This window comes from Panicum virgatum, chromosome 5K (assembly GCF_016808335.1).
Source record: "Panicum virgatum strain AP13 chromosome 5K, P.virgatum_v5, whole genome shotgun sequence".
Lineage (NCBI taxonomy): Eukaryota > Viridiplantae > Streptophyta > Magnoliopsida > Poales > Poaceae > Panicum > Panicum virgatum.
Genome location: NC_053140.1, coordinates 36014132 through 36038706, shown reverse-complemented (window position 1 = coordinate 36038706; position 24575 = coordinate 36014132). Strand labels below are relative to the sequence as shown.

Genomic DNA, 24575 nt, shown 5'->3' with positions numbered 1-24575 from the left:
CGTGGTCGTCGAGGGCGTAGCGGCGGAGGGCGACCAGGACCTGGTCCAGCCAGCGTCCATAGGAGGACGTCGGGTCGAGGAGGACGGTGACCAGGGCCCTGATGTTCTGGACGCCGGCGGCCTGGGCCCTGATGTTCTGGACGCCGGCGGCCTGAAGGTGGAGCTGGGCGACCATGAGGTCGGTCGGGTTGTACCGGGCTACAGATCCAGCGGGCGGTGCACGGCGGGAGGAAGATGCGCCGGGCTCGGGGTCGACGGGCAGCTGGCCAGAGGAGACGCGGAGGAAGTGCTCCGCCTCGGCGACCCGGAGAGCGGAGGCGTCGGCCGCGGCGCGCTCGCGCTCCCAGGTGAGGGCAGCCACACGGCCCCGCTCTTGGGCCGCCGAAGCCTCCGACTTGGCGGCGAGGCGGGCTGCGGTGAGAGCGGCATCGGCCTGCTGCCCGCGGAGGGCGGCGGCAGAGATCGGCGCATCCGCGGGCGACATCCCGAGGCCAGGCCAACCGGGATCGGGCGCGGCGTCGGCGGCGGGCAGCTTGCCGGCGGCGACGGCGGCGCGGTGGGCGTCCTGCGCAACGGCCCACGCGGCGGCGGCCTCGGCAGCAGCTTCCCCTGCGCCTTGGGCGGCGGCTGCAACAGCGGCGGCAGCTGTTGCGTCGGCCATGGGCCGCTGCAACCCGAGCTGCAGGTGCAGCGGCTGCTGCAGGGCGGCAGCAGCGCCCCCCAGCCTCCCGCGCCCCGCGGCAGCGGGATCCGGCAAGGGCGAGGCGGGATCCGGCAAGGGCGGGGCGGGATCCGGCGGCGGGTGGGAGAAGGTGACTAGGGCGGCGGCAGGCCTGGGCCAGGCGACGGCGCGGCCCCCTGTAGCCGCGGGAGCGGCCAGGAAAGGGGCGGCGGCAGCGTGCCAAGGCCAAGTGGTGGCGGCTGCTGGAGCAGAGGAGGAAGACAGGGGAGGGAAAGAGGAAGGGGAGAGGGGGGAGGTGCCGGCGGCCGGCCATGGCTGCCGGCGGCGACGACAGCTGGGTAGGAGAGGGAGGAGGGAACCCTATCCCTAGGCTAATGATCTCATGTAGAAGGGAATAATTGATGTATTCCTCCAACCCTAGAAGTGTGGGTATATATAATTCATATACATGAGCCTCTAGATGGACCTCTATATACATGAGCTCAATATACACCAACACTAACGACAGGTTATGGTTTGACGCAGAGAAAGGCTTTTGCATTCATTGACTTGTGAGCTGAATATACAGGCTTATACAAAAGAGAATGTCTCTAACATGGGACCTCGAAGGCAAAAATATACAACTGGGCCCAGTGTCGGGTTACAATTCGACAACAAAAGGAATTTGCCCTCACAAGAACCACCTCCAGCAATCTAGGGTCAAACTACTTGGAAGGTAGCAGTGTGGCACCAAAATGGTACGGAAAATAATTATCTACCTGACACTGAGGTGGCTACAATTAGCTCAAAGTCGGGGAATAAAGAGTGCTATCATCCGCACATCTTCCACAGCACGGACACCTAGAAAAAGATTGGAAGACGAGATATCAGAAAACGAAAAATCAAGGTCATATAAGGTGACAAAAAAATAGAAAGAAAATATAGTCATTTGGTGCCAAGACAATTGATAATAAAAAATATGCAAAAAAAGTAAGCATTTCTAGCATCCAAAATTTGTCCATAAGTGTTACCATTTCTGGCATAATCAACCCCCACCCATTCCACCGTCATTAAGAATTAGTTTCCTTATTTGCTGAAAAAGCATCTTGGTGATTAGCGGCGACTATTCATGGCATCAGTTAGCTGAAAAGGCAGCATTAATTATTGTATTGGTGATTGAATGAGTGGCACCATAGCCATTCCTCTTCCCCCTTAATCTGTTATAAAAATTCCTAAAAATGCTTACATGTGTGGATAGAGTATTCTGAATTTGAACTCAAGGAATAAACAATTGAAGTTCCATCAGGGTTTTAACTCAAAATTGTTAAGTCCCATCCATGCACACAAAAGTTGTAACCAACATCACGTAGCAAGTCCAGAGAGTAGATACCTGTACAGTAACTTTACAAAGGTTAGGGATACTCTGCAGAAATATCGGCCCAGCATAGCTCATCATCATCATCATCCTGGCCCGGAATTCGAAGGATGAGCATATACGCTGCCTTGAACAACAGGCCTCTGCTGTTGCTGCCGAGACTGTTGTTGCTGCCGAGACTGTTGTTGCTGCAGCTGTCCACCAATGCCATGCCCATGAATAGGCATACCGCCGGACATTTGCCTTTGCAGCATGCTTTGGCTAGATGATGGCAATAGCTTATCACTTCCAACAAAGGTGTCTTGAGGTGAGCTAGCTAGGTGTGGGGTTGAGGTAACAGCACTTGGATCGTGGGATGACTCTTGTTTCCGCTGGCTCATTGACGAGATGCCTGGGCTACCTGAATCTGTACTTCTTGCAAGTGATGCAGATGGCATGACCTGGTTGTGTTGTACTTGGTCAACAGGTAATTCAGTCCTGCCATCTGTATTCATATGGCGATTTTGCTGCATCATTAATCTTTGAATATTATTCTGTGACGGATTCATGTACCGTAGCTGCTGCTGCTGCTGCTGCTGCTGCTGTGTAGCCAGCTGCGATGGTGAATGAAGTTGACCTTGTTGGGAAGTTAACAAGACATGGTTGGCAGAACCCTTAACTGCACTCTGATTACTAACATCTGGAGTCTGCATCGGTGACAGAGGCATCTGAGAAGTGTATACCTTTGGTTGACTCCCAGGTTGAGGTATTGATGGAATTGATCCTTTACTACCAACAACATGCCCTGGACCTTGTTGCATCACATTCTTATCAGGAACTTGGTTTTTACAGTTTGCAGAAAAGCCACTGGCTTGACTAGCATCCACAGGAGGCTGGTGCATCATGTTTCCTCGGCCTAAGCTCTTCATAAGCTTAGCTTGCTGACTACCTTGATTTCGTTGCTGTTGATTTTGTCTAGGCTGCTGCTGGCCCTGTTGCTTCTTCTGTTTATGTGATGTATTGGCAGAAGGCTGTTGGGGAAGCATTGAGTTAGCCAATGGATTTTGTGCAGGATGTTGCTGCTTACGCTGCGGCTGTGAAGCTGGAATTACACCAGCCGCAGGTCCTTGGCTTTGCTGTTGCATTTGTGCACCATTCTGAACAGTTGGCACTGCACTGCTTCCAGGCAGTGGGCGCTGTTGCTGGGGCACCATTTGCTGAATATGTCTCTCCTTAGCCAAGCGTATAGCATAAGCCTGCTGCTGCTGTGGGTTCGACTGGTTAGTTCCTTGTGTATGAGCAAGGTGTTTGTTTCCATACATGTGCGGCTGTTGCGGCAACTGATGTGGTTGGGATTGTTGCAGAGGGAAAGATTGAACAGGTGAAGATCCTCCAGCATTGGAAAATGGTGGGCCGCTGAAATGGACAACCTGGTTATTTCCCTGTGAGACTTGTAACTGAAACTCCGGCATCATCATCTGTCTATTCTCTTCTGAATTCTGGACAGGCTACAAGAAACAAACCATATCATTAGTAAAGAAAGCATAAATAAAAACCTTTCATTTAACCATCACTTTCCTTAATCAAGCAAACTTAATACTCCATTCCAAATTATACGTCGTTTTGGCTTTTCTAGATACACAGCATTTGCTAACGCCGTTTTGGCTTTTCTAGATACACGGCATTTGCTATGCATCTAGATATACATTACGTCTATATACATAGGAAATACTACGTACCTAGGAAAGCCAAAACAACCTACAATATGGAACATGGAGTATATCACAACTAATCCTTTTGTTTTAGCATGTCTAGATAACATACTCTCTCTATCCCAAATTATTAGTCGTTTTGGCTTTTCTAGATTCATAGGCTTTACTATGCACCTAGACATAAACATATATCATATATGTAGATGCACAGCAAAAACTATGTATCTAGAAAAGCCAAAACGACTAATAATTGGGACGGATGGAGTAGGAAATACTACGTATATAGAAAAGCCAAAACAAGCTATACTTTGGAATGGAGGGAGTATGTCACAACTATGAAGGAATAAGTCTGTCATCTCGGTCTTTGTGGGTCTCCACCTAGGACAGGTTTCAGTTTTTTCTTTTGACCAGCATCCCAGACCTTGCATGGTCCTTGCTGCGTGGTGGTTGCTGCAGCTGCAGTACATTGGCATCTTAGACTAGCTTTAGCATCTAGAGGACAGCATCTAGAGGACAGCAGTTAGGACCTAGAGGACATCTTAGACTAGTCCTTGGTGTGTGTTTTGGCTGCCCTGCAGCCCTTGTATAAAAGCGTGGCCACCCCTCCCGTTGGAAGGCATAGCATTGTGAGTGTGAATGAAGAAAAACCCAAAAAACTTCCCCAACTTGAGTGTCATCCTCTCAGCTCAATGAGAGTGAAAATTGAACTGCTAACATCTGGTATCAGAGCCGTACTTTCCTGTATGTTAGACATCTCCTGCTCTTCTCCCTCCCAAGCAGCAGCAACTAGCGCAGCAGCAGCAGCTAGCGCAGCAGCACCTGCTGCACCCTCTGCTCCACCTTCATCACCCGAGCAGACGAGCAGCAGCTCGTCTGAGGCTGGTCTTCTCCACGCAGCAGCCCCTTGGAGGCGCGCCATGTCCGACGCACCGTCTCAGCGCTCGGTCGCCTCGAGCGCACGGCGTCAGCGAGATGCCGAGCTCGCCGCGGCCGAGGAGCGCAGGCGAGCGACGGCACAAACCGCTGCAGCAGCGGCGAGGGCGGCCAGGCTGGCTGCAGCGGAGCTGGCGGCAGCCAGGGCGGAGGTGGAAGCAGAGGCGGCGGAGGATGCAGCGCGTGCGGCGGAGGATGCAGCGCGTGCGGCGGAGGTCGAGGTTGAGACCTTGCGCGGCAGCCTCAGCGGCTCCATCACCGGCGACACCACCGCCGACGAGGACCTTGAGGACTTGGAGAGGGAGAGAGCGCGGGAGCGGACCGCGCGGTGGGCAGCAGCCCACCCCGGCGGCGGCGGCCTGGACGGCGGCGCCCGGCCCTAGCGGCGGCGCGCAGGGCGGAGGCGGCGCCCCTGGCGGCGGCCGCGCCCTTGGCGGCGGCCGCGCAGGGCGGTGGCGGCGCTCCTGGCTGGGGTGCGCGCGGCGGCGCCCCCGGCTACCACGGCCTCCAGGCGGTGGTCAGGGACGTCGGTCCCGGCGGTGGGTGGCCCACCCTCACCAAGACCAACTACGTCGAGTGGGCCGCGGTCATGGAGGTGAAGCTCCCAGTGCGGCATATGTGGGAGGCAGTCCGGTATGGCGACGTCGACTACGATGAGGATCGACGGGCGCTGGATGCTCTCATCGCAGCAGCCCCGCCAGAGATGCAGTTCACGCTTTCCAAGAAGCGAACTGCAAAGGAGGCCTGGGACTCCATCGCTGCGGCACGTATCGACAGCGACCGCGCCCGCAAGACCACTCTCCAGGCACTTCGCAAGGAGTGGGAGAACCTGGCCTTCAAGCCAGGTGAGGATGTTGATGACTTCGCCCTCCGTCTCAACACTCTGCTGCAGAAGGTGGTGCAGTTCGGCGACGACACCTACGACGAGGAGAGAGCCGTCGAGAAGCTCTTCCGCTGCGTCCCCGAGAGGTACAGGCAGACCGCTCGCTCGATCGAGTCTCTGCTGGATCTCTCCACCATGACGATCGAGGAGGTGATAGGTCGCCTCAAGGTCGTCGACAGCGACGAGCCACAGCCTCCCTCGGGAGGCATCTCCATCGGTGGGAAGCTCCACCTTACTCAGGAGCAATGGGAGGCCCGGCGCAGTGACAGGAGGAGGGGGCTGGTGGCCGCAAGCGCGGCAAACCGCGAAAGGGGCGCGGAGGTGCCCAAGCCGGGGCACGAGGGCACGCCGAGGGTGGCGCCCGCGGAGATGCTCAGGGCGGCGCCGCCGATAGGGCCAAGGCGGCACGAGACGACGCCTGCCACAACTGTGGCAGGCCCGGCCACTGGGCCAGGGACTGCCCGCAGCGGAGGCGTGGGGGCCAAGCCCACATCGCGGAGGCCCAGCCGGATGACGAGCCGGCTCTGTTCCTACTCCACGGGGACATGGAGCCGCATCCGGCGGCACCGCCTGCCACCGCTCTACTCTACCTCGACGAGCCGCGTGCCCGAGTCCTCCTCGGCAACGGCTCCGACGACGACAGGGTCGATGACTGGTACCTCGACTCCGGCGCCACGCACCACATGACCGGGCGGCAGGAGTTCTTCTCCGACCTGGACGTCGACGTAGGTGGCTCCGTCAGGTTCGGGGACTCCTCCGCCGTGGAGATCAAGGGCGTGGGCTCCGTGATCTTCACCGCCAACTTCGGAGAGCACCGGATGCTCACCGGAGTCTACTACATCCCGGCGCTGCGGAACTCCATCATCAGCCTTGGGCAGCTCGATGAGAGCGGCTCCCGCATGGTGATCGACAGCGGGGTCCTCCGCATCTGGGACTACCGTCGCCAGCTTCTCGCCAGGGTGGTTCGAGGGAAGAACCGCCTCTACATCCTCCACGTCGGGGTGGTCCAGTCTCTTTGTCTTGCAGCTCGCAGGGACGACGAGGCATGGCAGTGGCACAAGCGCTTTGGGCACCTCCACTTTGAGGCCCTGAAGCGGCTCGGCGCCAAGGAGATGGTGCGAGGCCTCCCATGCCTCGACCACGTGGAGCAGCTCTGCGACGTCTGCGTGCTGACGAAGCAGAAGCGGCACTCCTTCCCCCAGCAGGCGAGCTTCCGAGCCAAGGAGCGGCTCGAGCTCGTACACGGGGACTTGTGTGGCCCGGTGACACCAGTCACACCAGGAGGACGGCACTACTTCCTACTGCTCGTCGACGACCTCTCCCGCTTCATGTGGGTGATGATCCTCGGCAGCAAGGGAGTGGCTGCGGACGCCATCAGGCGTGCTCAGGCTGCTGCGGAGGCGGAGAGCGGCCGCAAGTTGCACGTGCTGCGCACCGACAACGGCGGCGAGTTCACGGCGTACTGCGCGGATGAGGGCATCCAGCGCCACTACTCCGCGCCGTACAGCCCGCAGCAGAACGGCGTCGTCGAGCGGCGCAACCAGACGGTTGTGGGGATGGCCCGGGCCCTCCTTAAGCAGAGGGGGATGCCGGCTATCTTCTGGGGAGAGGCGGTGGTGACGGCCGTCTACATCCTCAACCGCTCGCCCACCAAGGCACTCAACGGCATGACGCCGTATGAGGCTTGGCATGGGCGTAAGCCGGCGGTCTCCCACCTGCAGGTCCTCGCCTGCCTCGCGTTCGCCAAGGAGCTTGGCCACATCGGCAAGCTCGACGAAAGGAGCACTCCGGGAGTGTTCATCGGCTACGCGGAGGGTTCGAAGGCCTACCGCATTCTCGACCCGGAGACACAGCGTGTGCGCACGGCGCGCGACGTTGTGTTCGACGAAGGGCGAGGATGGGCGTGGGACAAGGCGGTGGACGACTGCTCGGCTCCGACGTACGACGACTTCACCGTCGAGTATGTCCACTTCGAGGGAGCTGGGGGAGTAGGCAGCTCTTCTTCGCCGAGCGTGCCTACCCCGGTCCCCGAGCCTCCACCGACTTTGGCGCCCGACACACCGGCGGCACCACGCTCTTCAGCTGCGACTCCGGCTGCGCCGAGTTCCTCGGCTGCACCACCACAGCCGGCGACGCCGCGCACTCCAGCACCGACAGCCACTCCTCCGGGCACGCCTACTCCAGCACCGGCTCACAGCCCGGTGGAGTTCGCTACTCCGCTCTCTCACGACGAGGAGCGCATCGACGCGTACCACGACGGTGAGTCGCTGCGGTACCGTACGATGGAGGACCTTCTCGGCGATCAGCCGGTGCCGGGACTGGTGCCTCACGACCTGGAGGCGCAGTTGCACCTCGCGTGCGGCGACGGCGAGCCTCGGTCTTTTGCAGAAGCCGAGGGACACGCGGCGATGCAGTATGAGATGGACGCGGTTGAGAAGAACCGCACTTGGGAGCTTACTGATCTCCCTCGCGGTCACCGCGCGATCACCCTTAAGTTGGTGTTCAAGCTGAAGAGGGATGAGGCCGGCACCGTCGTCAAGCACAAGGCTCGCCTGGTGGCACGAGGTTTCGTGCAGCGGGAGGGAGTCGACTTCGACGATGCCTTCGCTCCCGTGGCACGGATGGAGTCCGTGCGACTCCTCTTTGCGCTAGCTGCCCAGGAGCGCTGGCGTGTCCATCACATGGACGTCAAGTCGGCGTTTCTCAACGGCGACTTGAAGGAGGAGGTCTACGTGCACCAGCCGCCAGGGTTTGCGATCCCCGGCAAGGAGGGTAAGGTGCTACGTCTGCGCAAGGCCCTCTATGGCTTGCGGCAGGCCCCGAGGGCGTGGAACGCCAAGCTGGACTCCACGCTCAAGGGGATGGGCTTCGAGCAAAGCCCGCACGAGGCGGCCATCTACCGGCGGGGCAAAGGAGGCAATGCCCTGCTGGTGGGTGTCTACGTCGACGACTTGGTGATCACCGGCACCAAGGATGCGGAGGTGGCGGTGTTCAAGGAGGAGATGAAGGCCACCTTCCAGATGAGCGACCTGGGGCCTCTCTCCTTCTACCTGGGGATCGAGGTGCACCAGGACGACTCCGGGATCACACTTCGACAGACCGCCTCCGCCAAGCGCGTCGTCGAGCTCGCTGGGCTCACCGACTGCAACCCAGCTCTCTAAGCTGTGACAGCACGGCGGAGGAGGTGGACGCTACTCAGTACCGGCGTCTTGTGGGGAGCCTCCGCTACCTCGCCCACACACGGCCGGACTTGGCGTTCTCCGTCGGCTACGTCAGTCGGTTCATGCAGCGACCGACGACAGAGCACCAGCAGGTCGTGAAGAGGATCATCCGCTATGTTGCGGGGACTCTCGACCACGGTCTCCACTACCCGAGGTGCCCTGGGGCGGCACACTTCGTCGGGTACAGCGACAGCGACCACGCCGGCGACATCGACACCAGCAAGAGTACGAGCGGGATCCTCTTCTTCCTCGGCGAGTGCCTCGTTAGCTGGCAGTCGGTCAAGCAGCAGGTGGTGGCCTTGTCCAGCTGCGAAGACCGAGTACATAGCGGCCTCCACCGCGTCGACTCAGGCGCTCTGGCTCACTCGACTGCTTGGTGATCTCCTCGGCAGACACTGGAGCGGTGGAGCTCAGGGTGGATAGCAAGTCCGCTCTGGCCCTGGTGAAGAACCCCGTTTTCCACGAACGGAGCAAGCACATCCGGGTAAGGTATCACTTCATCCGAGGCTGCTTGGAGGAAGGAAGCATCAAGGCGAGCTACATCAACACCAAGGATCAGCTTGCGGACCTGCTCACCAAGCCCCTTGGGAGGATCAAGTTCCTTGAGCTTTGCTCCAGGACCGGAATGGTTCAACCCTCCCACAAGACGACGGACAAGACTTAGGGGGAGAATGAAGGAATAAGTCTATGTCATCTCGGTCTTTGTGGGTCTCCACCTAGGACAGGTTTCAGTTTTCCTTTTGACCAGCATCTCAGACCTTGCATGGTCCTTGCTGCGTGGTGGTTGCTGCAGCTGCAGCACATTGACATCTTAGACTAGCTTTAGCATCTAGAGGACAGCATCTAGAGGACAACAGTTAGGACCTAGAGGACAGCATCTTAGACTAGTCCTTGGTGTGTGTTTTGGCTGCCCTGCAGCCCTTGTATAAAAGCGTGGCCACCCCTCCCGTTGGAAGGCATGGCATTGTGAGTGTGAATGAAGAAAAACCCAGAAAACTTCCCCAACTTGAGTGTCATCCTCTCAGCTCAATGAAAGTGAAAATTGAGCTGCTAACAAACTAAGCCCTTTGTTTTCGCAACAGTAACAACTAAGCCCTTTGTTTTCACAACAGTAACAACTAAGCCTTTTGTCTGAAGCAAGTTAGCAATGGCAAGAGAAATTGATATCCTAGGTCATGGTTCTAGCATAAGAATTGATAATTTCCTCACACTCCTATCCATTGACAGCGCTTTGGATATATTCCATCTCTCAGGTTCAGCTGACCAGCTTCTCGTACTATCAAAAGCTGACCATGAATGAGAATTCTGCTGTAAATTGGTGCCTCTTGAGGTTTTATCAGATATGTACAATCTGAAATAATCAAAAGCTTTTCTTCATCGGCGCCAAACCCAACCCTCTTCACTACAATATATGCATCTCAGGCAGCTAAACTTAGCTGTTGAATGCGATGTCTTTAATAGGACAGTCTGCACCATAAAACACCACAAGCCTGATAATCGTCCTGTAGAACTTTTTAGCTTCTGCAGTATCCAGCTAACATGCTACCCCCTACCAAGCAAAGGCCATCACCTCTATTATGACACAATGACATAAATTTCCTACCGCAGTACACAGGAATATTATATTTTCCAAAGAGATTGTTAAGAACCGGATGATGGATGGACTTGCGAAATTTTGCCACTCTAAATGCTGGTATTATATCTCAAGCCCATGAAATGACCACCTCATTCTCATGTAATTCATCCCTTCTTTAAAGGTTGCCCCTTATTAGTTTGTTCTCCAGTTGCACAACTGCAGATGCTTCTGGAGTTTTCTAATAGACATCAATATTGGTACTTTAAATCTTTTTTTTTATGAAACCATGGCATGAAGTTTGTTATCATATTCAAAACGGACAACGAGAGCTAATTTCTCTTTTTTAAAATATATATATTCAATATATCTGGTGCTAATTAGACGATTCAACCCCTTGCTCCCATTGTTGACCTATCATTGTTACATTTTCCCAACAGTATCAGTCATCTAGCTCAGAGTACAGGCAAGCCATCTGAACCAGCAAAAACCAGCAAATTTTGAACCAGCTCCATGCAATAGCCATGTAAACTGCTTTTGTACTTGTTGAAGTTTGAAATCATGTTGTTTCCGTATGATAAAACAAAAGTATAGGTGGATCCACAACATTTTGTGCTGCTACCACAATAATCAACACAGTGAGGACATCCTGAAATTGAATCACTGCATATAAAATTGAATGCTTACCCGAAGCATCTGCATTGGGTCACGAGGTCTCAACATTGTATTTCCAGGACCAGGTATGGCACCAGGATGGACATTTACTGTATTTTGTAAGCCTTGCCCATTGTTGGGCGACATGTTTCCATGTGGAAGTACATTTGCCATTCCAGGGGAACCAACCCTTGGAAAACCCAGCCTAGTAACAGGTGAACCTCGATTTAGTCCGGTCATAATTCCGACACCATGAGCTGGTGGCATAATTCGGGCAGCACGATCAACTCCAGATGGCAACACACCAGGAACAGGAACTCCAGGTTGCTGAAGGCTTCTGCCGTTAACCATCTGGCTATAGTGAATTCTTGATTGCTCATCACCCTGTAACGAGGTAGGTCTAGGCACACCATACCTCGGAGCATCCCTGCATTACAAATTTTGTAGAAACAAATATGAACATCGAATGTGTTATATATCAGCTATAGAAGATAACCACATCACTTTACCTGAAGGGAGCATTCATAGGCAATGACGAATTGCTTCCTAGAACCATACCAGGAGAACCTGGTAATCTGGAATTCACATTTGAAGTAGGAAGAGTAGGACCAATAGAACCATGATTGTTTGGAAGAGCTAAACCACTTGTGTGCGATCCTTGGTAACCAATAGAAAGTGTATCCGAGTTCGAAGGTCCATCACAAAGATCAAGTGGCCTGTAAAAAGTTCAAAATTAGAAAGAACATAGTGATTTGATACAGCCAATATAGCAAGTTATAAGACATATAGCAGAATTAGATAAGAAAGTGTATAGTTCATACGTCAAAAGTACACCAGATAAGTTCCCTGGGCATGCTTGAGAAAGTGCAAAAACATGAGAAGTATGAAGTGGATTTATCTGCCTCAGCTCCTGGATCTCACTCTAATAAGAAAAAACAGACACAAGAAAATAGCTGTAAGCTAAACTGTAAGAAACATTAGAGATAAATTTTCAAATTAACTTAAATAAATGTGAACATTCAGAAAAAGAAACATGGTTTCACCATACACCAGATGATGGGTTGTAATCTGACTTTGATTGCAAACTAAATGATCAGTAACTTTCAAATTAACCAAAAATAGACATGGTTAGATCATATCTCACATTGTTTATTGTAATTTAAATTGGACTGGAAGTTCAATTTTCATTCTAACAAAACTTAAATCGCCACATCTCAAAAAAAAAAACTTAAATCACAAGAAACTGTCAATAATGTAAAAGTTTATATTCATAACTGATATTCTTGTTGAACAAACAAGGGAGGTAATATTTTTGGTCAATATGCACTCCCTCATCCATCAAAACAAAAAAAGTGAAACAATAGAAAAGCATGCAATCAAATTGTATTAATACAGCATGAGTAAATTAATCCATAAGAACACTACCGTGGGTAAACAGTAATAAGTGGCATCTTGTTGAGGGAGGAGTTTAAATATCAGAATTGACAAACATTTTGTTTCCGATGTAAGTAGAGATAATTTTATAATAGCTCCAAAGAACAATAAAGACACATAAGGTACAGAGGAAAGGATAAAAGACTACTGTCATCGCACAATACATGCAGATAGCACCTCTGTTACTTTCCCTGTACATACCGAAAACTAGCTGAGTTGTCCTAGCTTACAGTAAGGAAATGTTTCATCAAGAAATTAAGAAAGAGCAAAAAAGCATGAAAGAATTAGAAAATAGTAAATGAACTATTATGCCCTCTGATCAAAAGCGCAAATTGTTAGGACATTGACTCATTCTACAAGATGACACTTGGACTAACGATATCGATTAAAATATGCTAATGAGTAAAAGAGACGAATTATTTTATGAAAGTATGTTTAATGATTGTTTTTGGAACATTAGTTTTATATTAATATATGAAATAAGTCAGGGCTCAAAAGGTGACTGGAAAAACCACGATAAATATTTTCGATGGAATGAGTAATGTAAGCAAAAGATTACAAACATATTATGTCCCAACTAAGAATTAAGTAAACATGATGTTATCAAACCATATTACTAACCTTTCTACGAGTCTGATGCAACTTTTGTCCAAGGAATATTATTTTCTCAAAGTGTGTCTTGAGAGTCTCTTCCTCATACGGTCCTTGAAGACGCTGAAACAGCTGCCTGGCGCTACCCTGATATGCACATGAGGGTCATATTTGTTAAGAATAAAGGTTGGGGATCTTTGGATTTATCCATGTTGCACACTGCTTAATAGAAAAATAGGTCACTTTAGTTGCAACAGATTAGAAGAGATTATAGCTGATGGACTATGGATAAAAGCCCCCACCCCTCCCACTATAACACCTGGGTTTTATGGTCGGGTTGGCTAGGTGGGGCGCGCTAACATGGTACCAGAGCCGAGGTCCCGGGTTCGAACCCACCCGGCCACGCATTTCCGCTGCGCGATTTCCCCTGCGCCTCTCGTGTGCTGAGACCTGCTGCGGGCTACGCCGGGCTCGCACGCCGTAGGGGGAATGATGGACTATGGATAAAAGCCCCCACCCCTCCCACTATAACACCTGGGTTTTATGGTCGGGTTGGCTAGGTGGGGGGCGCTAACAATAGCCACATGATCAAAGATCTAGAACCAAAATCTTCAATATTATTTCTATTTACATGCTGAGAGGTAAAATAGAAGAATAAATGGGAAATAACCTTTGGAATGCCAGGCAATGCAGATGGGTAGTGTTGAGATGAGCCCGAGTCATCAGCACTGTCAGCTCCATCACCGGAACTTTTATCCGTCAAAAGTTTATGGCGTTCCTTACACTCTTTAGGCCTTCTATATATACACTGCGCATGAGATGCTGGAAGTTTCAATTAAATGATAAAATGGAACATCTTTTTTAAATTAGCACCAGATTATTGCAACAAATAAGATCCAGAGCCATGAAATGTCTATATAGATCATAGATCAATTACAAGAATGAACAGAAAAAGTTACTTGAACTTACTTCGTTACTCCTAAGAAGTACAAGGTGCAAATGAAAAACGCAAACATAAAGGTTGCAACAAAATAGTTTGCATGTCACATTCTCATGACATGGGAGAAAAATAAATGACTGATAGCAAACATAACCGGCTATCCTTCATAGAATATTACCTTCAATTGGATGATGCTATTAAGGGAATCGCTCACCAATTCCCAGTTTTCACCCATATCATGGACAAGGACAACAAGAGCCTGATACAATAGGACATTAGAGTAATGCCAACCAAAGAAAAATAAGAGGTACAACCATTTCAAGGACAATAACCTGGTCCTCAAAACTTGACCATGGACTTCCAGGACCAGAATGACCAGCTGCCATCTAACAAAAAGACCAGAATTTTAGAAAGCTGTTTTTTGTTGTTCAGTAAGAAGCATAATTTACAAGAAGCGGCATAGAATGCTAAATATCTTACCATAAATCAGAAAATGTTGGACAATTCAAAAGAATTCGAGATTTAAAAACTCACATTTGGCTCAGATGTTGGCTAAACTCAAATTATCAAAACTGGAACAAATATCTCTAGCACACCATGAGCTGGATTCATGAGGTATTATGTTTAGATTTGAGAGAGAGAGAGAGAGAGAGAGAGAGAGAGAGAGAGAGGTGCTAGACAAGTTCTTGAGCCAATTTAACCAGTGTACAAACTTGATCAAGCCTCCCTCTAGCCATGCTCGACAGCTCAAACGCTTCAATTAAGCAAGAATGTGAAATGTTAAGCATGGCTGTATTTTATTGAATCAGCTCGTTCCTAGAATTACAAGTGAAGGAGACACACACTATGTTTAAGTGGCCAAAAAACAAGGTATGAGCTTTAATCAGTAGTACATTCTGTTAGCGTGCCCCACCTAGCCAACCCGACCATAAAACCCAGGTGTTATAGTGGGAGGGGTGGGGGCTTTTATCCATAGTCCATCATTCCCCCTACGGCGTGCGAGCCCGGCGTAGCCCGCAGCAGGTTCTAGTGCCCGGCGTAGCCCGCAGCAGGTTCTAGTGCCCGGCGTAGCCCGCAGCAGATCTCAGCACACGAGAGGCGCAGGGGAAATCGCGCAGCGGAAATGCGTGGCCGGGTGGGTTCGAACCCGGGACCTCGGCTCTGGTACCATGTTAGCGCGCCCCACCTAGCCAACCCGACCATAAAACCCAGGTGTTATAGTGGGAGGGGTGGGAGCTTTTATCCATAGTCCATCACATTCAGTTGTTGTAAACAGAGGGCCAAGCAGAAATAACATAAAATGATTTATTTTTAGTAAATTCATCTGTAGTGCTTCTCACAGTGACTACACTATAATCTGACCTACATGAACATGCACGCCATCCATTTTATATTACCAAAACATGGATCCAAAATTAACGATAAATTTTAGTAAAGCCAAAGTAATCCATATGTTCAAGAAAAAGATAATTGTATGACCAGAATGATAATTACCAAAAGATATGAATACCTTGAGTCCTTTACTTTTTCTTCCACGAGTGCTGATCTTTATGACTTTAGGGTTTGCCATGTTGCTCATTTGTGACGCAGCAGGAGATGCTATTGGACCAATTGGTGTCAGAGCTTCCAGTGAAATATCTGGTGCTTGATTCGTCAGTTTAGGCTTCTTAGCAGCATGTTGACCATTAACCACTGTTGATAAGTCAATAACACCCAAGATGTAAGGAGCTATTTCATGTTCCAACGATAGGAATAATTTGTCTCATGTGGCATTGATGACAATATGATCACAAAATATGCAAACTGAAGAATAGATGAAGGGAGTACCAAAATTCCCATTTGAATCGAATTGATGAGTCTCCAGTCTCTTTTTCATATAATCCTTCTGGTATAGGAAGGAGAAAACATGCATCAGATACTGAATATGGGTTGGGGTTGGGACATCTTACGGCATTTCCTGATCCCAGCACTAGACACAAAAGTGCGCCATACTACATGATGGATGATTGATTCATTTAAAGCATTATTTGTTTGCAGACCACTAAATCATTTCAGATCATTATTCAGCAATTTATATGGATAGCCACTGCAAAACTACGATCTTGACATAAAATTTAGGAGCAAAGGTCTACTCAGACGATATAAATATATAATTAAATATAGCAGAAAAAATATTAAAATAAAATACCTGCTCATATTGAGCAACCAAATCGACCTGAGGTCTAGGATCATATGTGCCCTGAAAAATCACCAGAAACTTACTCTATCAAACAAAGACAACAAGAAAAAGATGAGAATTTTGCACAAAGAATTAACCTTTCCAGGTGCCATCAAGGAACAAGACTCGTCCACACTTTGTGGGGTCTTGTATCCTGGGTATTTAGGCTTTTTCTTCTTTTTAGACTTTGTAGACACCTTGCTACCATCATACACCAATTGTCTGTCAAAATCAACTGTGGACTCTATATCTGCATTCTTCCTGGAAAAAGATCCTCCATGTAATGAACTTTGATCATCTTGACAGGAGTTTGTGTCTCCACTAGAAGCGTCTGTTTTACTTGTGAATTGAGGGGTCCCAGAAACACCAGCAGGAAATGGACTCACAACCCGCTGTCTAGCTGATGTGCGGATGCGTTTTATAGGAATAGAAAGGAAGTCTGTTGTTCGTTTGCCATTTGATACAAATTGCTGATTTCCTGGTTTGCTTTCCATGAATGGTTCATAAGGCATGTCAGAACCAATTTCATATGGCCTTGCGCCGTTCATCCTCTGAGGCACAGGGTGTTTCTTTTTGTGGCTTAATTTTGATGCCAAACCACCATCATAAGCTCCAGGCAGTAAATAAGTACATCCCTCAGCTTCATCATCTCCAAATACATTTTCCATAGGCACATCTACACAAAAATGAAGTGTTGCTAAGAACACAAAGCACATAATAATACAGGTAGTTTGAGAATAGCGGCAAGCAGTATATGTTGATAGGAACATGAAACACATAAAAATTTACCTGAAACAGAAGCATATGTTGATGGCTCGTAATCATCCTTGAGTACAGTGTTACCAATTTTCTGGAACAGAAAGATATTATAGTTCATTAAGTCCACTTTACCACCCAGAAAAGGACAGAAATGCCAGTGAACACAACAGTAATGTGTCAACGTGTATCATATACTCTGGTACTACATAGGTTTCTTGTTAGCAATTTAGAGTTGACAAGGTAGCTGTTAAGATCTGAGATTCTCTGGCCCATAATGCCCTAACCTCTGTTCCGCAAGGCGCTCCTAGGCGCTCGACTAGGCACGCTTCAGCGCTAGGCGGAGGGGTACCGCCTCGCCTATGGGGGTAGGCGGACCCCTAGGCGGCGCGGGCGCCTCTGTCGCCGCCGGTCGTGCTCCTACCGCCCGCCGCCTCGACCCCGAGATGCTCCCGCCGCCCGCCGTGAGCCCCGGCGAGTCCGGATCTGCTCCCTCGCCGCCGTCCGCCGCCTCGACCCAGCGAGCTACCCCTGCCGCCGACGGTCGTGCTCCCGCCCCCCGCTGCCTTGACCCCGAGCTGCTCCCGCCCCCCGCCGTGAGCCCCGGATCTGCTCCCTCACCACCGTCCGCTGCTCCCCCTTCTGCTCTGCTCCTCTGCTCTTCCCTCCTCTGCTCCCCGCCTCCTCCCTCCTCTGCTCCTCCCTCATCTGCTCGCCTAGAGAACGCCTAGGAAACGCATAGGCACGCCTAGGCACGCCTAAGCTCTAGGCGGTGGGTCACCGCCTAGAATCCGCCTAGCACCTAGCCTAACATTGGCCCTAACAAAATATATAAAGCAGATACATGGGAACTGACTAATCCATTGTTGTAACCTAAAGCTTTCCTACAAATTTGCAATTGAAGAGCAATAACAAGTGAAATAACAACAGCAGCAAAGCCTTTAGTGCCAAGCAAGTTGAGGTTTGCATGAGAATCAAACCCATCAAGAGCCATACAAACCAAAAATAGAGAAATAAAACGAAAAAAGACATAAAATAATAGAGTACCATAGTATTACTGATTATACACAAAGATGCACAAGTGAAACACTCTACTGAACAGACACGTCTAAGTGGGTACTCAAGATTTCAACATTTAACAGAACAACCTGATGGTTAAAAAAGGATAAGAGCATAGAATAGTAGCCCTCGGAGCACCGGAGGGAATCTCTTTACCTTGTTATAAACAAAGAGACGCTCCATAGACCCCCTGTATGCCTGCATTGCACCAGGTGCTACACCGTAAAAGAGATTTGCCTGAGATTAGAGGGGGAAATCATTAGCAGATATTTTACAGTTTCTGCTGACTGAAAGGAAAGTTACTGCCACATGGAGTATTGCTGGGAGATGGCATTAGGTTTTACTATTTAAAATAAATAATTACGAACTAGATAGGTACATAAGAAGACATAGGCACCCAAATTCAAGTCAGAGAGGACTCGAGTCTGGGAGGTGTTAACCCACACCTATCACTTGGAATAAAAGAAATAATAAGGAAAATGGTGTAAACAAATAATGATTATCAAAATAAACAGTTTTCAGATAGATTACTTCTGAAAGTTGATCTGGTACTTTCAAAATGCCAAAATCATTTAGCCTGTCGGGAGTCTGTGGTGCCTCAGCTAATGACAGGCATTCGGATGCATTCCTGTTGTACTCAAGAACTCGAAGTGCATAGCTAATGATAGACTTCCGAGACTTATCTTGCTCCAAATTTTCTTCATCCTGTAAAAGTTCACATATCACCACAATTTCAAATGGCAAATACATAAGCTACGTAGTATATAAACATGAAGTTCCAACATAAGAGTACTGTTCTCAGCTATTGCACTCAACTAGGAGGCTTCTAAATATAAACATGATTACATGAAGCCCTAAAGCATTATGGGACACTATGAAAGAATTAATTGGCATATTCATTTTGCTGACCTCTTGTTTTCCTGCTTTGACCTCACCCAGCTTCTTTTCTTCTAGATTGTTTGATTGCTCTATTTGCATTGGTTTAGACATACCACCACTTCCTCGTGAGGTATTGATTGAACGCCAAAAGTGCATAACACCATTGGCCAGAATTCTTGCAACAGATTTCTGCTTTCTCTGAGTGCTTGCTTCTTCAAATAACACTCGACCACTAGAAGAAATCCAGTGCGATATCTGTGCTGCGGTTGCACTTTTCCACAAGCGCTCCTATTATGGAAATAGTCAAGTTACGAGATATTCCAAGAAGTTGCCAACAATGGGGAGCAACGCAGCAAAAACTTTTCAGTTTGTGCAAACAAGAAAGAAAACTTGAGAGGGTACCTGCATGAAGTCATTTGCCAACCAGGCCATCTCCTCCAGAACAAAATCCCAGTGACTCTTTCGCTTCTTCTCCAAAGAAACATTGCAGAAAGACCGCTCACCAGCCCTCTTAATGTTTGCCTGCCAAGTAATGAGTTTCCTTTTTTAGAAGCAAGAGCACTATCAGAAAGGAGAGCATTATATACTAGGTATACCTCTATATACCGCGCCCTTCTGAGGATAGCATCTTCGTGATCCTTCTTTGCAACAATAGAATCTTCGCATTCCTTCTTTGCTATCTTCTCCTGATCTACGGTAGATTTCTCAACATCATTTTCTACAGGGTTACTCGCATCGCCTGTGATTGAGGCAGGGGGCACGGTAACAGAAGCCAGCTTTTGGGCACCACTTGATTCACTTGTGTTGTTTCTATGAGAATCTGAACATTCCTCCTTGTTCCCTTTATCCTCATTAGAAGTAGCAAGCTGTATTGTATCCTTTTGTGCATCTACTGCATTGTTACAAAGTTCTCTCTCATCTTTCACACCATCGGAGCAGCTAAGTTCTGGTTGTCTAGAACTGTCATCCAAAAAGACAGGCTGGCTACTAACTTCCAGTTGGCTACTAACTTCCAGTTGGCTACTAACTTCCAGTTGGCTATCTTTCTTGTCATCCTTGTCCTCAGGTAGAATTTTATTCAAGCCTTCATCAGCCATTTCACCAGCCTTAACTAGTGCAAGATCCTCATTTTGGCCTGGATGTTCATTAGCAGCGTCGGTGGCATATGCATGTGTTGGATCCACTTCATTTTCATTTAAACAAGCACTTTTGACAGCAGTATCAGTAGCAGGACCCTTGTTATCCGTACTATGTGCATGAATGTCAACCGCACTTACAATTGATGGGCTATTACCTGCCTTCTCAGGAATTTGTGCTTCTTTCAAGATTTCATTGGATATAGATGGGAGAGAAGAAACTATATTTGAAGCAGCTTCTTTTGAAATAGCATCAGGGGATACTGCAGCAGCAGTTGCAGTAGCCATCTGATCACCTACAGTAAGATGTGAATTATCAGTCACACTGTTTGGTGAAATTTCCATAGCTTGATTGCCATTGTTGCTGTTTGATAACTCATTCTTGGATGTTTGGTTGCCTTCATAAATTGCTTGGACTCCATCCGTATCCATTTCCACATTATCATTTAATGGTGCATTCTTCAGCATATTTTGACAGTTAGGACTATTTGGCTTCGAATCACCAATGGAAGAAACGCCATTATCTTCAGTCTTGGCTTCCAGGATTAACCCTGTGTCATCTTTTTTCTGAGAACTTACTGGAGGAACGGGTGGATTCCTAACAAGTGCACTATTTGAATTGTCTCTGGCTGACTTTGATCTACGTCGAGCGTATGCTTGGCTCTTTGGCCCAAGTCGGAACAAACCGGAATCTTCTTCTTTTGCATTATTCTGACCATCACAGTCCAGGAAATGCTCGGCTTGAGCTGCATTAGCTCTTTTAGTTCCACGTTTTGCAATTTTCTCCCCACCTATGTTGCTGGTATCTCCATCCAAGAGCATAAGATTGTCAGCTGTATTACCTTCACGGCACAATGAATTTCCTGGCTTGCCACTGCTTTCAACAGAATCCCCATGAGGTGATGCGGCAAATGCAAAACTACCTTTAGCCTCGCTGCAGTACGAGAGATTCAAAAGGCTTAGATAAATAAGCAATGTTTTCACATGGTCGATAAAGAATTAGTTGTCACCTTATCACATTTTGCTCAGCTATCTGGTCTGTTACAGAAGTGGACTGTACACTGAGTGATGCTACATGGCCGAGTTTGAAATCCAAGGGATTGCCTCCCTGCAACATTAAGTGAATAAACAAGGCAAAAAGTTGCTGTGCAAATTCATTGTGCAAAACCATAAGGATGCCAATGCAATGTACCTTCTCCAGAAATTCAAGCTCCCTCCTTCGCTCTTCACGGACATCGTATTCCTGCCTGAAGTTTGCATTGCTGAGTATCAGGTACACATAGCAAGCATAAGCAAGTTGGACGCAAGTTATATCAGTTTATATACCTCAACTCCTCCTGAGCTTTCTCTATGGCCGCACGACGTGGTGAAGCTTTAGTGTCAACACTCACACCACATTCAGCAATTCCTCCCATAGAGCACAGCTCAATAGCCACTGGACCACAGAAACAGGCTTTGCCCATGCATCATTGTATGAACATCTACCCAGCAGCATGTGCCATTAGACCACACAACCTCTCAAATTCTCAAGTCCAGAAAACAGACACTCTGCTTCCTGCAAGCCAGAAATTAGTCAGCATAAGACAACTGACTCAGAGCAACTGATTCTACCAGAAACGACAGAACAACTGATTTTAGCAGAAACGACAGAACTAAAGTTTCAAACAAGCAATACACTGCCACAGAAAGCACAAGCAAAAGAAGACTGTGAAAAAAGTTAAAAAGAATTCTAACCACAATAACACCATGACAGCCTTTGCGCAATAACACATAAACCCTTGTGATGACATAACAACCTGTGCCAAACAAACAAGAGCACGCCGCAAATGACCCCCCTTGCCCAAATTAACAAAGGCATGCAGAGTAATAGCAGCATCTGCCTAATCGAGTAATCAAACAAAACACACATCCTGACAAGCTGCATAAATGATGTCACCAGTTTCCATATTAGAAGAAAGTCCACGACCATCAGAACAGTTACAGGCAAAAAAATCACATTTTTGAGCACGCCCACACCATTTCCCACACTGAAAAGTGGACATAACGCACTTTTAGCCCATGCACGTTACCAGTTAACCCTGGCACAGCGACAGCTGCGTGGAGCGGACCCGCGCACGTACCACCCCACGCCCGCCCAGCCCAAATGCAGCACAATTCAGCAGCCGCCGGCGCAGTCTCCCGGCAGAGGCCACTCAGAGTCTCAGACCTCCCACCCACACCACCGCACGACACTCTACACGCCTCAATTGCGACCCCAAGGGGCCGTGGGGGCCAGAGGGAGACCGGACGGAGCGCTCGATGGAGCAGAGGACGCACCTGCAGTGCCCCGCGCCGGGAGCTAGGGTTAGGGTTTGGGGCCGGGGAGCCCACGAGGCGCGGCGCGGCGGCCTGAGGGGCTCCGGCGGAGGCCCCAGGAGCGCGGGAGGGGGCTCGCCGGAGGCGGCGGCGTCGACGCCGGAGATCGGGGCGCGGCGGTGCGGGGTCGCGGGGGGCACGGAGGGGGTGGTGCGTCGTACGTATGCAGTCGAGGTGTTTCCCTGGGGAAGAAGGGGAGGGCCGGAGGAGAGAGGGGGGTGTGCGCGGCGCGGCGCGAGGCGAGGCGAGGCGAGGCGGGCCGGCCCGGTCCGGTCCGGTCCGGTCGGGTGCGTGCGTGCGAACTGGTGCGGTCTGACCCGCTCCCGCTCGGCGTGGGGTTGGGTTCAGGTCGCACGGCCGACGTGCCGACGGGTTGTCTACGGGACAGGGCGTCGGCAGGAGCATGCAGCGGGTGGACCTTTTCTCTCTCTCTCTCCGCCTCTCCTGACGGAAATCGTACGGGGCACTTGAGATTGGCCTTTTCTCTCTCTCTCTTGTGGGGTTTTCTTTTTTTCTTTTCGAAACTCCCTCCTTGTAGTGTGTTTTTCTTTGCTCGACTCGAAATGGTCGGGTACAACAGCGTGATGAGAGAAGATAGATCCTTTGAATCTAAAACTGCATTTGCATTTATTATGGACACAACACATTGATAGTGCATGACTATTGGCAGAGTTCAATCGAACGTTATCAGGGATTTTGATAGATGTTGAGATGCTCCTTGTTGCCATTGCTTTTAACTACCCAATGATCCTTAAATTCTATCCTGGCATCGTCATCAATTCGTCACCTTGCACAACTTGGTCATGTGTGGGATTCAATTACATCGTGACGATTTTGGTTCTAAGGCTTTGATTAAAATGAATAAGTAGTACGCATTTAGGACAAGCTAATTAGTTTAAATTTATAGCATTCCTAAATGGCATATATTTGAAAAAGGAAGTGAGTGTTAGATACCCAAGTAACCATAGAAAATATCTTATTGTTATATTTACTGCATTGAAAATAATTATCTACGACGGGAACATACAGTTACGAAAACCTTGAGTTTGATGATACCATTGAAATGCCTCTCTAAGTTGCAAATGACATTATTATTGTACTTAAACAGTCGCTAGTGCTATTGAAATGTCAAAAGCACCATAATACGTTGACCTTCTCTCCTGTATGCAGGTGCATTTCCCTATACCGGGGTCAAATTTCTATATGCAAGTATATTTCTTCCCGTATTTACATTTACATCACGAGACTATTGTTGATGTTTTTCTAAGATGCTCTTCTCTATAAATAGAAAAACAAAGATATAGCATCCCGCTAGCATCAATTTATTTCAGTTTCATATTTGGTCATCATGTAATTAATCTTGTTTCAAGCATGTATTAATTTCTGAAGACATGATGAAATGTTTCTTCACATTAGCTTATGTTTGGATTTCATTAAGAGCTAATTAAGATAGGCAGTGGAGGAAGAACATAAACATATGCTATGTTGATATTTTCAATGTTTTTTGCTTTCTAAAGTGCTCTTATGGCTATTTTCGATGGGAAAAGATGAATTATAATCTACAGTTTAAAGGCATTTTGTGATGGCATTTTTCAAACACCAAAATCCCACTCTAGGTTGCCTCGATTTAATGTATTATATGATATTTTGTTCACTTTTGGCCGAAGTTTGATTGCATTTGAAGCGTCCAATTATTCTTTATAGCAGGGACATTTGGTAGAGATCATATATTTTGTTTCTCTTTAAAGAATATAAACAAACAAACCTTGCCAAAATGGATAACTTGATTTAAGAAAAAAAAGCAAAATAGAGATAATTTTAGGTGATGGCAAATTGGCAACATGATAGCCTTCTAGGTTGATCATTGGAGTAGATCACATACCCCCACTGATACCTTTCAAGTACTTTTCTCACATACTACAAGGTTATGCTTAAGTTTTTTGGGTGCTCTCAAATTTGGAACTCCTGCTCTTTCTATAGCCACAGCTAACCACTACTCCAACAGAGGCCTTCACCGTCAGTTCTAAAATCCCATCACGATGTTGTCACTCTACTGATAGGGGACAAGTTATTAGCTTGGAGTAGTTTCTTGATTTTCCTTTCAAGTTCCAGTAGTATGTTTATGATTCTTGTCTGATTTTTCTCCTCCCTCTCTCCCTCCCTCATTTTAAGTCCCTTTGCAACGTCTCAAACTTTATGTGCAATACTATCATTTG

The 24575-nt window shown here is 48.7% G+C and overlaps 1 protein-coding gene across 2 annotated transcripts; it reads right to left on the bottom strand.

The window, feature by feature from the left end:
• Positions 1 to 1197: 1197 nt before the first annotated feature.
• On the bottom strand, positions 1198 to 22630 carry LOC120707180 (chromatin modification-related protein EAF1 B-like). 2 transcript variants are annotated; one of them, XM_039992006.1, is made up of 24 exons: positions 22321 to 22545; positions 21331 to 21559; positions 21197 to 21251; positions 21015 to 21112; positions 19910 to 20938; positions 19465 to 19873; positions 19271 to 19390; positions 18899 to 19156; positions 18521 to 18694; positions 18146 to 18226; positions 16964 to 17024; positions 16273 to 16850; positions 16145 to 16195; positions 15784 to 15841; positions 15467 to 15648; positions 14289 to 14342; positions 14135 to 14215; positions 13687 to 13824; positions 13047 to 13163; positions 11813 to 11913; positions 11501 to 11707; positions 11025 to 11418; positions 2052 to 3523; positions 1198 to 1522 (listed from the first exon to the last, which is right to left on the bottom strand). In XM_039992006.1, exons 2-23 carry the CDS (start codon positions 21465 to 21467, stop codon positions 2123 to 2125), a joined length of 5784 nt encoding a protein of 1927 aa, XP_039847940.1. In that variant the 5' UTR covers positions 21468 to 21559; positions 22321 to 22545; the 3' UTR covers positions 1198 to 1522; positions 2052 to 2122. The 2 variants fall into 2 exon arrangements, with proteins under 2 accessions (XP_039847940.1, XP_039847939.1); XM_039992005.1 differs by having other exon boundaries at positions 19465 to 20938; positions 22321 to 22630.
• Positions 22631 to 24575: the final 1945 nt, after the last annotated feature.

Excerpts from the sequence above, each read along its gene's own strand:
- LOC120707180 (XM_039992005.1), bottom strand. The coding sequence starts at position 21,467 with ATGGGCAAAGCCTGTTTCTGTGGTCCAGTGGCTATTGAGCTGTGCTCT. Across the intron at positions 19,157-19,270 it reads TGGCAAATGACTTCATGCAG|GAGCGCTTGTGGAAAAGTGC; the intron begins GTACCCTCTCAA and ends TTTCCATAATAG. Across the intron at positions 3,524-11,024 it reads ACCCAATGCAGATGCTTCGG|CCTGTCCAGAATTCAGAAGA; the intron begins GTAAGCATTCAA and ends TGTTTCTTGTAG.